The 16,090-nt window shown below is 38.7% G+C and overlaps 1 protein-coding gene across 1 annotated transcript; it reads left to right on the forward strand.

Moving 5' to 3' along the window:
• The first annotated feature begins 5,729 nt into the window (after positions 1-5,729).
• LOC307026878 (DNA (cytosine-5)-methyltransferase 3A-like) lies at positions 5,730-15,925 on the forward strand. The gene is made up of 4 exons (XM_079695021.1): positions 5,730-5,858; positions 14,108-14,231; positions 14,547-14,599; positions 14,723-15,925. The coding sequence occupies exons 2-4, from the start codon at positions 14,111-14,113 to the stop codon at positions 14,867-14,869; spliced, it is 321 nt and encodes a 106-aa protein (XP_079551147.1). The 5' UTR covers positions 5,730-5,858; positions 14,108-14,110; the 3' UTR covers positions 14,870-15,925.
• Positions 15,926-16,090: the final 165 nt, after the last annotated feature.

The raw sequence follows: 16,090 nt of genomic DNA on the forward strand, positions 1-16,090 counted from the left end.
GTAGCTGCCGGGTCCCGCATGAGCTCAGACCCCTCCTTTTTTATTTTATTTCATCAATTTCTTTCTTTTTTTAAGCTTTATACCCAAAATCAGCACTTTTGAAACAGGAAGTGAAATAGAGGGATATGGCTAGAAAGGGTGATCTGTTTGGTATTCGGAGCAAAACACTTCATAGACATGTTTTTTATATATTTGTATATATCTGAGACCTATGCTATTGCCTAAAAATAGCATGATAGGTGACCTTTAAAGTAGTCTAGCCATTCAAGAAAAAAAGCCCAACAAATATTCTTAAACTGAGATTTTCATACATTTTGTACAGTTACGTAGATTGCACAGAAGATAATATACTGTTGAGTCATTTCGATTGTGGCACATAATAAATTTGTTATTCTGTAACATCATCCATCAAATAGTTTTGCATTAAATATACAACATTTCCCTTTGTGCATCGGGATGTAAATGGAAGTGGATTATTGGGATTTTAGCCTTTGCAGACCATTTACATGCACAAAAACCTATACAACACAATACAGAGTAAAGGGAAAACTCAAAAAAGCATAATAGGTCCTACTATCTCAGCTTGTTCTGCAGTCACTACCATTACTTATATGACTGTTGTTGTTATTGTTGCTCCTTCTCGTATATTATATTACTACTCCAGCTATTTTAAAGCCACATATATTATTACAACCTCTAGCACATTTACTACAGCTATCATTACCTCCACTACTGCTTTAGCTGGCAGTTGAGAGACTTCTTGAGCCAACACACACAGAGAGGCTGGCAAAGAACAATGTGTCTATGTGTGTGTGTGTCTATAATAGTTAATCTAAGAGTTATTTATTTACATTCACACCCGGATTTTCTGCATTCTACACATTCACGCGACCATATGCAGGTGAGACGAGAGCAGGGTTTCTTTTACACACAAATGAGCACACACACATTATGTGGTCTGACATACACTGAGTGAAAAATGGCTCTTTTCATTTCCCCGACCCCAAGGCAGCCCTAGTAAATCTGTGAGAAGTTTGACGTTGATTCTATGGTGCTGCTATATAAAGAGCCGCCTTACTTCCACATTCACACGCCTGGCAAACAGCCAACAAGTACAAAGTTCCCCTTAAAGATTTTTTCTTGTTTTTTTAACTTCCTGTGACCGAACTCTCAAACAGCAAAAAAAAAGCCTGAAGAGAGTCAGAGGGTGGGTTTGAAACGGCTTGATAACAAACTATTCACACATGGTACGACATCCAATTGAGTATGTAGTGTTCCAACTTCATAACATGTGGATTTTGTCTATCTGAGAATCTTTGCTCATGAGATGTGAGCCTACTGAACTCAAACGCCCCAAAATGTACTGTATTGCGGCTCTTTAGACTTTAGATAGCTAAAATAAATGCGTAGTAATCAGCTGCGAACCGCTTCAACACGTGTATTTCGGTTTTATTCACGGCATTCATTTTGTTATTCTACAGTATTGTTGTTTTATAGTTATTTGTTAATGTATACAACCTAATTTATGTTCTTTGAAATTGAAAAGGATATTGCATTGTGTTTGTTACTTTCGTTGCAGTTGTGTCTTAAGTGTAATTTGGCTTGGCTTCCTATTTTGTATGGACATGCTTTTATTTTGAAAGAGAGTTAGCGCTGTTGACTGGAAGTTGTTGTTGCTATGGAGACAACGTGACGGAGATTAACGGAGAAAAGTAACATCTACATATAAAGACGGAGAAAGTAAACGATAAAGTTAATGTTGAAGTGTTAGCACCCCCCGAAGAGGCACGAGCTCTTACGTTGATATTGGAGATTTCAATAAATAAAAAAAACGGGGAAAAAAATCCGAATAACGAAATTGAAACCTGAATAGTACTCCAACGAACGAATATCCGGATATTCGGGCACAGCCCTAATATTTGACTATTATTTCTTCTACATAGCGTCAGTATTATTACAATAACCAGGGGAGGATGGCGCTAAACAATGATCAATTTGTCGTTTAACTGTCACTCCATAATTGTTTGAATTTGATCAAATCAGAGCATTAAATGCAGATGGATGTGTAAAATAATGATTATTTTATCAAAAAGTGACATCTTCCAAGCTACTTATGTGTTTAATTGGCGTGTATTTGTATGGCTGCGAGCAACATTTGAAGTGTTGTATTTTTTTTTTGTTGACAACGTTATCCATTATTGATGAGTTGAGTGGTGGATTCAAAGTGAGAAACAGAGAGCAAAGGTGGAGGGAGACACAGGAAACAGGAGTGAGACGGAGCGAGGATGAGGAGGAGAGAAAGAGGACGTGCTGTCTGCTGCTCGCCTGGTTTGCAGTCTGGTTGCCTAGCAACTGCAGCAGCCTGAAATAACCTGCAGAGACAGAAATAGACCAAAGATGTTTGGACAGATTGGCCAGTGAGCGTGTGTTTGTGTGTGTGGACATTTGTTCTTGTAGGGATTTTGTATTTAATGGTTTTATAACTCTGTTGGTTTATATTTGACCTTTAGTACAATTTGTTTTTGCTTGTAATTCGTTTTTATTTTTGTGTAAACATTTTCACACTCTGGTCAACAAATCAAACAAACATCAACAATACAAATAATAACAGCAAAACCACTACTGTAGTACTTCTTCTACTACTACTATTACTACTACTACTATTACTACTATTACTACTATTACTACTGCTTCTACTACTCCAACTACTGCTTAGAACTACTACTACTACTACTACTACTACTACTATTACTACTACTACTACTATTACTACTACTTCTATTACTGCTTCTACTACTACTACTACTATTACTACTACTATTACTACTATTACTACTGCTTCTACTACTCCAACTACTGCTTAGAACTACTACTACTACTACTACTATTACTACTACTACTACTACTACTACTACTACTATTACTACTACTTCTATTACTGCTTCTACTACTACTACTACTATTACTACTACTACTACTATTACTACTACTATTACTACTATTACTACTGCTTCTACTACTCCAACTACTGCTTAGAACTACTACTACTACTACTACTATTACTACTACTACTACTACTACTACTACTACTACTACTACTACTACTACTACTATTACCACTACTTCTATTACTGCTTCTACTACAACAACTACTGCTTAGAACTACTATTACTACTACTTCTACTACTGCTTCTACTACTACTACTACTACTACTACTACTACTACTACTACTACTACTACTACTACTAATAATAATAATAATAATGATAATAGCGTAGCATAGATATCCGAATTAGGGTCGGGCGGTAAGTTAAAGCCAGACAAATATTTGTATATGGTGTATACTTATATCGATTTTTAAGGGGGATTATTCAAGTTTTTTTAATGCAACCATCCACAGCAGAACATTGATACGTTTTCTGCCGCTCCTCTTTGATTTTTCTCAACAATCGTGGGGTTTCTACTGTAGTGAAAACACCTCCTAATGTTTTCACATACATGAATCCGCATTTCTCTTGTAACTGCTGTCCAAGTTAACATCAGATGATAAGATACACTTACTATTTACTGGAAATTCATAGAATATGAGAGACTCCTCATTTTCTAGACTTCATTTATTTTTTAAACTATCCACTCTTAGTACATAATTGACTCCCTTTCCATTGTAATTATGTGTTTGTAAATGTAGTGCAGTGTTTCCCCTACCATTGTCTTGGAGGGGCGCTGCGTCCGATATGACTTAATACATTTTGTTTTTTAAACTAATCTATATCTACTGTCACTTTTCACATTGAAAATGTGCTCGTTTATTAAATCAACTAAACGCTTTAATTTTAAGTTGTGAGTTTAGTGTTTTTGACCCTAAGAAACACTGATGCATTAATCAATAACAATAATCCACAGCTCCTCTCTCTGCTCCAGGGGATTTAAAAAATATATATCCCAATGCAACCCCCCCCCCCCCCCACCCGCTCAGGCAGCACCCCCCCCCCCCCCAAAGCAGTAAACCTTGGGGAAACACTGTAGTGTGCGTCGTGACTCAGGCATATGGACAGAACACCAGGCAGTCGAGACTCAGGGCCCATTACCCCGTTCTAACTGGTTGCTATGCTGATCGTCAGGGAAGTGACATCCAAATGTTTAGTCAGCAGGGCTCCCGGTCGGAGACAGTTGCTATGCAGTTTTTTCACCTTAGCAACCACTCCACTGTCACCGCAACACTGGGTCCATCAGAGAGAGAGGAAGACATTCATGGAAACACAATACCTCACTCTGAGTTCAGACCGATGACGAAATGATTATAGCATAAAAGACAGTCGGGAAAAGCGGATGTTATTATAAAATTAAACATGACAGGCTCTCCTTTTACAGTATACATACAACAAAAGAGTGCCCTGTATCTGACAATCATTAAAACATGTGAAGTGGCGCTGTTAAGAAACATAAACAAAGTAGAAGTAGTGGAAGCAGCCGAGTTTAGGGCCTTGTCTGAATGTGTACAGATATACTACTTTTTGGGGCTTTTCCTTTCCTGTAGTGTGTTTTATATAAGTTTAAATGTAAATGTATGTAAATGGTCTGCAAAGCCTACAATCCCAAAGTTCCCAGGATGTTAAGGGTTGTGTAGACTGTTCTGTCTTCAGTCAATATGTTGTGAATATTGCATTTATTTTTATTACAATATGTAATGCGAAAAGGCCTGCCGACCAGTGAGCTGCCACAGCATAAATACAAATATTTCTTTTTTTATACACTGTAAAATTACACCGATGCTATTCTATTCTCTGCTGTATCGAACCACTTTGTCTCTGCTGTGATACGAGCAGAGGAACAAACTGCTGAGACAAGTTTATTTAGGTTCACTTAAGCAATCGATACAAGGCCGTGCAGGAAAAAGGTATTATGTCATCAAGGTTTTCACTGGACAGCAAATAATGATCTAAATTGAATATCTTGAATGGCTCTAAATGCTTTTGTTCTATCATAACTTAGCTGAATCTCGCGATCTAAGTTTAACATACTGTTTTTAAAATGGTCATAAATTCATCTTCTTAGAGTAGACTTCCTTCCTGTGAATGCACAGATTACAAGTACTGACACAACAACATACAGTTAGCATCTAACCAGAGAATGCAAAAAGGAGCAGTAAAGTACAGTGTAAAGTATAATACATTCTAAGTATTGAAATATGACAGATAAATAGAGGTTAAGTATGTACAGTATGAACGGTATTTACGGTTATACATACTATAAACATTAGTATACAAAATTGAATTCACTTTAACTAAAACCACCAGACTCAGGGACAGTTTCATCCCACAGGCCATCCTGTTAAACACCTGAACTTTTGAAACAACATCCACAACATTAATCTGGCTGCAATTTAGAAATGATTTATCTAATATATGATATTCAATCACTAGCATATAGACTCTTATTGCACTATTCCACTTTTTGTATTTACTTTTTGTGACCTAAGATTTTCATCGTCATAACTACACTGTAGCTATGTACGCGTGACCAATAAAAGCCTTGAACCTTCAACCTTTAGAGCTAGGTCACTAGACAAGGTCATTTGTCTTTCTTAAAAAATATTATATGCTACAATATGTTTTAATTGCATCCTGTTTTTCAGTAACTGCTTCTTAGCCGCATCTCCCTGAATCATGACTTCATTGACACCAATTATAGCTTCATACAGTCTTTGGATTGGCTCAGTGTTTGACGATGCTTCTCTGTAATTGTCCAGATTGAAGATGGAGCAGACCATGACAGTCCAGAGGAGGGGACGCCAGCGAGTCCCCGCATCAAGCGCAGAGTGGGTCGTCCCGGCAGGAAACGCAAACAGCTGCTTCCCGTGAGTACTGTAATTACTGGCTTTCATCTGCCTTTGTTATCCTCCACACAGAGTGATTGATCACCGTATTCACCTATACAACCCCGCCTCCCCTGAAAAGATATGTAAAGCATGCAACACTCTGCTTCACATTATGGTTTCACACCTGCAAGCTGCTTGAGTGGCAGTTAGCCCAGCGTTTATAACACATACATCTGAGAACACACTTACTACATTAATTGTCACATATGTGTGTGTTGCACTTGACCTCTCGCAGCAGCTTTTCTCTGCTTTTACGTGGTACATTGTGACTTATTTTCTTTTTACCAGCAGTATATTTTAGTTGAAGGGATTCCCTCTGCATTGACTGTTTTGCAGAGCTTTACAGTCAATGCATATTCTCACTTCTTAACATCTAATAGGCTTCATTTCCATATCATTTTGTCCTCATTTTCACTTATCTGTCTGGCACCGTTCCCCACATTTATCGTATAAAGTTCCTGCTGTTTCCACTTTGCTTTAAGAGGATTTTAAAGAGGTTTTTAAGATAAGATTTGTTAGAATTAATTTAATAAGACTCTGGCCATATCTTTTTGATTGGTTATCATAACATTGTGATCACTAAATGATGGCTTGTGCTCAGAATGTGGCACATTAAACAAGCAACCATCTGAGGGGATTAAAATATGTAAATCAAATGTATTTGGAAAATAAAACAAAGGATGCCAGAAAAATTAACCTCCACTGCTGAAGTTAGTTCAAATTTAACCGTAGATACTTTTTTTGTTTTTGTATTGGGGCTAGCATTTAGAAAACATGTTTTGGGAGACCTTGACTCACGTAAAAACCAAAAGAAGACAAAAGAAACCCAACTATAGAAAACTAAACATTCATTTAAAGAACAAAATAAATTGTGAAGAAAGATATCTTTAATTTGTACAATGCTTTGATCGATCACTGGTCATTACGTTTGAGCAAATGTTGAAATTGGGGACTGTAACTTTCAGACGAGGTAAAAGCGACTTTTGGGTTTTAAACTGGCAAACTTTCAGCCATCAGCAATAATCTGAGTGAGCTGCGTTATTACAGTAATGACACAAAACTGGAATATTTGTTCACTCTCCGTGACCTCAGGGTTCTGCCAGCTCCTCTCCTCCATGGTCCTTTCTCTATTCATGCTCTTATCGCTCACTGTGTGTGTGTGTGTGTGTGTGTGTGTGTGTGTGTGTGTGTGTGTGTGTGTGTGTGTGTGTGTGTGTGTGTGTGTGTGTGTGTGTGTGTGTGTGTGTGTGTGTGTGTGTGTGTGTGTGTGTGTGTGTGTGTGTGTGTGTGTGTGTGTGTGTGTGTGTGTGTGTGTGTGTGTGTGTGTGTGTGTGTGTGTGTGTGTGTGTGTGTGTGTGTGTAGCATAGTGTTTTTGTTCTGACTGAACTCTGTGGTCGAATCAGCAAGTCAACATAGCTGATCAAACAACCCAATATACAAAGGTATACCAAGTGAACTGTAGTGAGTTATCTACAATGTGTGTGTGTGTGTGTGTGTGTGTGTGCGTGCATATGTGTGTGTGTGTGCGTGCATATGCATGTGTGTGCGTGCATAAGTGTGTGTGTGCTTTCATGTATGCAGGAGAGCATGTCTGATCATGCTTTGATGTCTGAGTTCTGACAAGGCTGGCAGGATAAATGCTGGTCCTGTCACACACACACACACACACACACACACACACACACACACACACACACACACACACACACACACACACACACACACACACACACACACACACACACACACACACACACACACACACACACACACACACACGTGGCTGCAGATAAAACACACATGGTTCATGCAGCCAAAGTTCTGCATGTTATAGGAAGTAGTGTTTGTTCTGCACTTCTAGTAGCACCATCAATCATAGTACTACATGTAGCAGTAGTATTAGAACACTCTTTGAGGATTATTAATGGTGTTAGTAACAGTACTACATTAGTATTATTAATTATTAGGTGAGATAAGAGTTGTTATGGTAAGATATTAGCCCTAGTTGTAGTTATAGTAGCAAGAGAGCGGTGCAGGGATGACGTATTTACCCGGAAGTAAGCTGCTGGTTCCCTCGACAAAAAAGCTATGGGATTTCTCCTTAGGATTTTGGAAAATAGCTCGAAATAAGATCTGTGGAAAACAAACCTGTTTGATAAATGCGCGTTTTGTTCAGCCGGATAATCTCCACATGTCTACCTTACAGTACTTTTATAATTTTCTAATCAAGCAAAATTCTAACGTTATGCTATAAAGGAACTACAGCCGAGTACAGCAGCAAGACTTCAACGTCACGCCAATTTAAGATCGATATTCAAGAATACAGATTCTAAATGGTACAAGTTGAAGCGTTTGTTTGAACAGTTTGCAGGAGGCAGGTACTTGCTTTCATGCAGAACAGGGCAAACAAACTTAGAGGAGTGTTTACGTGTTCGGCGTAATGACGTAAAACGGCCTTGACAACTTCTGTAGTCCTATTCAGCCACATGTTAACAACCATCGTTTTTCAGACACGTACAGTAAACTCTTCAAAAATCACCAGTGGGGTCACTGCTGATTGATTTAATGTCGTAGAACAAAACGTGATCCGTCTCTTCAATGTGTCTCAACCACAGACCTTATTTCCAGATATTTTCCTGAATCCAATCGACTCTGAGACGAGGGAACCGGTAGTGGTAAAATGCTAACTCACTTCCGGGTTTTAGGACTCGTCACTGCACCACTCTATTGGTACCAGTAAAATGACGGTGTTACTAGCTGGAGTTGTAAAAAATTAGTAGAAGTGGAAAAAGTAGTGCAGCATAGTAGGAATGAGGATTGTACAAAGACACTATAATCTGTATTTTTGTCTGTTCAACCAACTTCATTATCTGTCTCTCTCTCTTTTATGTTTGTTTTATGAACTTTCTGAACCCAACCTCCCCTTAAACTGGGGGATCAGAAACTCAATTTTCCGTGAAACCTATGGTTGAAACACACATGCACACACGCACACACGCACGCACACACACACATGCACGCGTACAGCGGATTGTATGGAGGAATAGAGCCATTGTGTGGAGCTGATAGTGACACCAATAGCAGCGATGGAGTGAGCCTTTCTGTCTCTGATTCATCTTCCTCTCAAGAAATCACACACACACCTACACACACACACACACACACACACACACACACACACACACACACACACACACACACACACACACACACACACACACACACACACACACACACACACACCTGTACGCATACATGGATAAGTGGTTTAGCTTCATGGACCCTAAGCAATTTCAAGCTTCCATCCTTTTACCTTACACACTCTTTGCTTCTTATTCTTTCTTTCTGGCTGTGTGTGTGTGTGTGTGTGTGTGTGTGTGTGTGTGTGTGTGTGTGTGTGTGTGTGTGTGTGTGTGTGTGTGTGTGTGTGTGTGTGTGTGTGTGTGTGTGTGTGTGTGTGTGTGTGTGTGTGTGTGTGTGTGTGTGTGTGTGTGTGTGTGTGTGTGTGTGTGTGTGTGTGTGTGTGTGTGTGTGTGTGTGTGTTAGAAGTACAGTAGGATTCAAGAGATATTTTGGCAACTTTCCCAACATGTATGTTATGGCTTTACATAAAAATCCCCTCTTAGCAACAGTCAGTTGTTAAATACATAATGAACCTTTTGTATGCACCCTAATAGCTAGATTTTATCCACAGAATCCGCTGAACTATAATTACTGGAACCGCCATCTGAAACCTGAGATCTTAGGCATGACTTGATAACCAGAGCTTCTGATTTGATGATGGCTTTTCTGAAGCTCAATCTGGTTTCTTTTGGTGTTTTCCGTTTTGCTCCCAAACCACCGAGGTCATAGAAACATGCTGGGATCTGTGTTTGTGTTTCCAGAGTATATACAAAAGTGTCTGGTAGAAAAACTGTAGTTAAGAGACTTTTTTTTAACATTGCTAGTAACCCATTTTGTGTTGTTGTTTGGTATGTACTAGTCTAAACATATTCTTCTATGTTAAAATAACATTGATACAACCAACTTTCTGACACATGTTTTAAACACAGGTCATAGAGTGCCGCAGTGACGCCTCCTAAAACCCGGAAGTATACGCTTCTGTTCCCTCGATAAAAAAGCAATGCAATTTCTCCATAGGATTTTAGAAAATAGCTCGAAATAAGGACGATATGATCTCGAATCATAAATCTATCGATCATAAATCTATCGATTAGATTCATGATTAGAAAATGATAAAAGTAGGGTAGACATGTGGAGATTATCCGACTGAACAAAACGTGATCCGTCTCTTAAATGTGTGTCAACCAAAGACCATATTTCGAGCTATTTTAGAAAAATAAGATTTGATCTTGTGTCTTTTTAAGATAGCCTAAAATTAATGGTTTCTAGCTTTTGCTCTGTAAACATATTTTGAATGTGTATTGCAGCTCCCTGATCCTAATTGGACACTTAATTTGTGTTTTATCTTAAGGCAGGTTTGCGCTGAAGTTGTTGACAGCTGTTTATGAGAGAAGTATGTTGTCTGTTAAATCTGACTGATTAGTGCATTTGATGTCAAACAGTTCTCACTTACACTTACTCTTCATACAAATGTGTGTTTGTTTATTCCTGTAGTTATAGTTACATGTAAACTCAACCAGCAATCCTCAAATACTGGATATATATTTATACTCTCATATTTTCTTCGTTCTTTTACACACAGCTACCCTGGGCTGGAGTAAAATATACACACCGCTTTATACTATAAATGAGAAAATAATCAGTTGATTCATTATGAATAAAAAATATATATTATAATCATAGTTGCCATAATAGAAACACCTCAGTTCTGTGTAACAATTAAACAGCAACACAAACAACACATCTCTAAAACAATTTCACCAAACATGAACAATATAACTTTTGTATAGTCGACATGGCATTAGTTTGTGTACCTGATTAATTCTACTCTTACTCTATGCAAGGAAATGCTCAAAGTAATCATTAGAGATGGCAATTTTGGGTACATTTAAAGTTTTTTTTCTCTTTTTGTGAAGTTGCTGCTGGCTTTATCTTAAAAATAACTTAATTATTAGATAGCTTGAATATGTAGTTCATCTAGAAACAAGGGATAGCTACTTTGGCCACATAGCCACCGTAGCTTGTCCTACAAATAACTAGAGTTGACTAGCAAAAACAAATCAAAGAAAGAAAATCATTTTATTTCTGTCCGACTTAATGCAAATCAGGGCAAAGCTTAAACACGTTAAGTTTAGACGTCATGTAACATCCAAAACATATCAGATTTCTTTTTATGTCTACCGTGACTTTAACTACTATATCAAAAGCATCTGTGTATCCTCCATCTGTCAGACAGATTTTGAGAACAGCTACAAAACATTCTGGCCTTGCATGCATTATAATTTGCTGTTCGAGGCCAGTGTGATTGCTTATTTTGCCTATTTCTAGTTCACTATTGTTTTATTGTTCGACACATCCTGCTCCCTCTTCTGCCTCCCCTTGAGTATCATCAAAGTTTCATCCAGCCAAAAAAACTGCCCTCGGTTGGATAGCTTTATTTTGAACACATATCAGGTTAGTGAGTCGAGTCAGGTACTTTCCACTGTCTGTCATTTAAGATCAAGGGTAGATGCTGAGAAAAGAGGAAGTGCTTTTAAAGGTGACAGACAACACAAGGACGGTGTAAATGATGGAGGCAATGTGTGTGCTAATTGACTACTTGTATGTGTCTTAATCTTTCAATTCTGTCCATTCAACTAAAGCTGCATTAAGCAATACCTTCTATAGTGAGACTGAATCGACTTTCTGTATCGTGCAGCGTGCAGACTCATCAAAGTAATACTTTTAGTTCACAGGCCCAAGTGAAACCTGACAAATGCATGAACTCTCACTACAGGAAGTGAACAATTGACTCACACAAAAGCCAGTTGTACACTTCCTGTTCAGCGTAAAATGGCGGAAAGGTGAAGTGGCTGAAGAAACGTCGCGCATTTAGAAAATCCAATGACATCGAGATATTTCTCTCAGGAGCTGAATTGAATTTACATTCAACATGTGGCCAAAAAGATGACTGCGAGTCCAGATTCCTCTGTTTCTGCTGAATGTGTAAGTAGTCAGTTGTTTGCTTAAAAGTTAGCTAAGAGTCAGTCTTTATGCCTCGTACTGTAATGGTAATTCATTGCTTAATGCAGCTTTAAGTTCATTTAGAGGTTTAACCAATTCATATTAAGACCGTGTGTTCTCATCAAAGATATTCAAACTGGTGCACTCATTTTTAATTAATGATAAATAAACATTCATCTTGGTAAATCCATACCGTTATTTTTGTTTTGTGTGCACAGTTTTTAAACCATGTGAGCTAATTTATTATTTATGTGTCGATAATGTATATATTTTCAAAGCTACTGGTTGTTTTTTACATAGCAAGTTTACACTGATTTCAACAACTTGACTTCAATTGTTGAATTTAGTTGCTTACTGCTTTTATTAATTTTGTTCGAATGTTTTGTGTATTTTATGTATCCTGCAATTATTAAGATTTATGGATGAAATGCTATGAACAGAAATGTCTTTTTTATCTTTCCAATCAAGTCACATCACTTTTCTTTTTTCAAACTTTTGTCCCAACATTACATGACATTACATGACATGTTACTTGATAGACGCTTTCACCCAAAGTGACTTACATACTCAATACTGTGGGCAATCCCCACAGGAGCAATTTGGGGTGAAGTGTCTCAGGGACACAACGACATGCTGACTGCAGTGGGGTTTGAACCTGTGCCCCGCTGATCTGAACACCAACGCACTGCGCCACACGCCTCCCAACATCTTTTCACAATTGCAGCTTCTCCGCTATTTATTAGAACATTTTTACACCGTTAAGACACACGTTAAGGAGACCTATCGTATCTACTGCAATCGCTGTAAAAAAAAGTGCAGAGGTATTCGTTAAAAACACACAGCTAAAGGTCTGCAGTGTCAACTATATGCTAAATGGACTGTACTTATATAGCGCTTTATCCAGTCTTTAAGACCCCTCAAAGCGCTTTACATGTCATTCACCCATTCATACAGAGCAGTGTACCTCACTCTAGGACCTAACATTCACACACATTCACACACCGTTGGCCATCGGGAACTCGGGGTTAAGTATCTTGCCCAAGGGTACATCGACATGTTGGCTGCACGGGCTGGGATCGAACCCGCAACCTTCTGGTTGAAAGACGACCGCACTCCCTCTCAGCCACAGTCGCCCCATTATGCAGACTTTAGACATTAAAACACAGCTGTATCCTGCTTTCATTATATTGGTTTATTCAGTGGCAAACATGGATATTTGCAACTATTGAACAAAAGGGCAAACGTCAGGACAAAATATACAGTTGTATCCAGTGCTGTGTTTTGGCACTAAAAACATCTGCATATGTATCTAAATGTTGCGCCTGTTTAACAACACCGTGTTAAAAGCGTGTGTTGGTGTCGTTAAGTTTATCCCGAGGCTCTTTTCGCACCTTTTGTGTTCTCTGCCATTTTACAGGCCTTCTCACCTGCTCATTACAGCCTTTGTGGGCTTGTTAGCGCAGCTAGCGTTAGCGCAGCCTTTGAGCTTGACTTTCCCCCGGCGCTGCGCTTTCTATTACATCAATAAAATCTGTCATCGACACACAGAAGAAAATCATGCTCGTCTTTCAGAGCGCACACACGATCAGAGTTTAGCATCATGAAAGCTAGTGAGCTAATGGATAAACCATTGAAGTAGAGACAGGAGATTGTTAGAGTGCATAATCAAACAAACCGCGGCGCGTAATTACAACATTTCTGTTTGAAAAGTACGACATCTTAAAAGCTTTTTTAGATTTTCAAAGATTATTATTTCTAAGATGAATTAACTTTATATTTAATTTCAGGCTAATTTAAGAGCTTCTCCCACATGAATCATTAGCCCTGATAACTACACTCCCCATCTCATCTCATAAGAGTGTTTGTGTGTGTGTTAATGGGAGCTGCTGGGCGTACCTGCTCTGCGTTGTACTAACAAGGGCAGACTATTAAGTATGCGCTTGTACTGCAGCAGCTCTTTGATTCGGTGTGTTTGCACGAGTTTTATGTGTGTGTAAGGCCTGTAAATGTGTGTGTGTACGGTTATTATTCCTTTGATGAGTCCAGACGAGGGCCAGCAGCAGTTTTCTCAGACCTAGACTGTGCTCCGTCTGTTTCCCAGGAGATGGCGACCTCTGACCCCTGTGCAAACGCACCCCCCACCCCGCCTGAGGACTCTGCGCCCTCCCCCTCGCCTCGCAAGAAGCGCGGGCGTCGGAAACTAGAGCAAACCGAGAAGAATAAGGGTATAGATTTAATACAAAGTCATATCATTCCTAAAATAATATGGCTTTGCCCGTTTATGCACTAATCAATATGTCAATTTTTTTACACAACAGCTAAGGATATGAAAAGTTACAAACATGAAGTGTCTTCTTTATACGAAGTAATGTCTTCAAGAGGACTTTACGTGACATTGTAATAGTGTAAATAACTTCCAGATTGCAGTGTTTGAGGGCATTTTCGACTTTAAATATGGATGCTGGAGCAAAGTGATGAAAACCATGACTCCTCATTAAACCTCTTGTTAAATCTGTACAAATGGGCCATTTCCTGTATAGTTCCTCCTCCTGCAGACGAGCCAGATGACAGAAACTGCGACTCCCCCGGAGACGTAAGAAAACTATTTTGCTAACGAAAAAAAACGATTATTATATTATAGTACAAGCTGAATTAAAAGAATGCATATAACAAGCGTTTTGTGTGTATGTGTGTGTGCGTGTGTGTGTGTGTGCAGGCTGAGGCTGGCAGGCTGCGGAGGAGGCCGGTCCCCAGAGTGACTTTCCAGGCTGGAGATCCGTACTACATCAGCAGGAGACAGAAAGAAGAATTGCTGAGCCGCTGGAAGATGGAGGTGGGAAAGAAACATGTCTCTGTCAATTAGTACGACAGGAACAAGGAGGCTTTTTTTGTTCCTGGAAGCCAAATAAGAATGAAACGCCTCAAGTTAACACCTAAATCATAATAAACTGGGCTTGATTGAAAAGGATGATGGAGGCTACATGTTAATATCTTTGTTTACCTCACTGACTAGCTTCTCAGTTGGATCCATAGCTGCATATTGTTAAACATTCAAAATGCAGTATAGGTCAAATAACAGGGATTTACAACAGATGCTTAGTATTGGGTGATATCTTTAAAAATGTGTTTTTTTGTGTTAAATGTTCTTTTTACTCCAATAAAAAGAAAGAGGGGATCATACAAATTAATTCCTGGAGATGTTTTGTACTATTTATACACTTATGTATACTATCTAATGTAATTGATATTGCAATACACTACTGTGTTGCAACATGTTAACATGGAAACTGAATGTGTTTGAGTTCATATCTGTAGATGTAGAAGTGAAACGAGTGAGAGAGGCAGGATGTGTGTGTGGTCATGAGAGAAAAAGTCATTCAGGTTGATTGACAGGCAGTGCTGGCTAGAACACATTGATATGAAGGAGTGTGTGAAGTTATGAGTGTGTGAGAGGAAGAGACACTTCAGTCTCCTCTTTGTCTTGTTTGAACTTGTCTTGTTTCAATGTGTGTTGGATGGACATAAACATTATCTTAATGAACAAAAATGCAGTTTAGTTATCACTATAGTGTCCGGATTAGTAAACCCATTACTTCTCAGCCTTGAGTTTATTAAAAATGGACAGTATACTTGTATTTTTCTTTGATTCATCGTCAACAACAGCTTCTCACAAGTTATGAGGGCTTATTGAAGATAATGGTTAAAAAAACACAAATCTTTCAAACACAATAAGGTATAAAGTACAGTTTATAGATTCCATATTACCTGAAACAGGTTTAAAAAGGAAAATTATGTACTGAGAATGATTGTAAAGATAAAGAAAAACAGCAATGCTACATAAGAGGGGTGTGTGTGTGTGTGTGTGTGTGTGTGTGTGTGTGTGTGTGTGTGTGTGTGTGTGTGTGTGTGTGTGTGTGTGTGTGTGTGTGTGTGTGTGTGTGTGTGTGTGTGTGTGTGTGTGTGTGTGTGTGTGTGTGTGTGTGTGTGTGTGTGTGTGTGTGTGTGTGTGTGTGTGTGTGTGTGTGTGGTGAATTCAGTGACAGAGGTTAACCAGCTCCAGGTTTGTGCCTGAGTGTGTGTGTTT

Source organism: Notothenia rossii (assembly GCF_949606895.1).
Source record: "Notothenia rossii genome assembly, contig: scaffold_613, whole genome shotgun sequence".
Taxonomy (NCBI): Eukaryota; Metazoa; Chordata; class Actinopteri; order Perciformes; family Nototheniidae; genus Notothenia; species Notothenia rossii.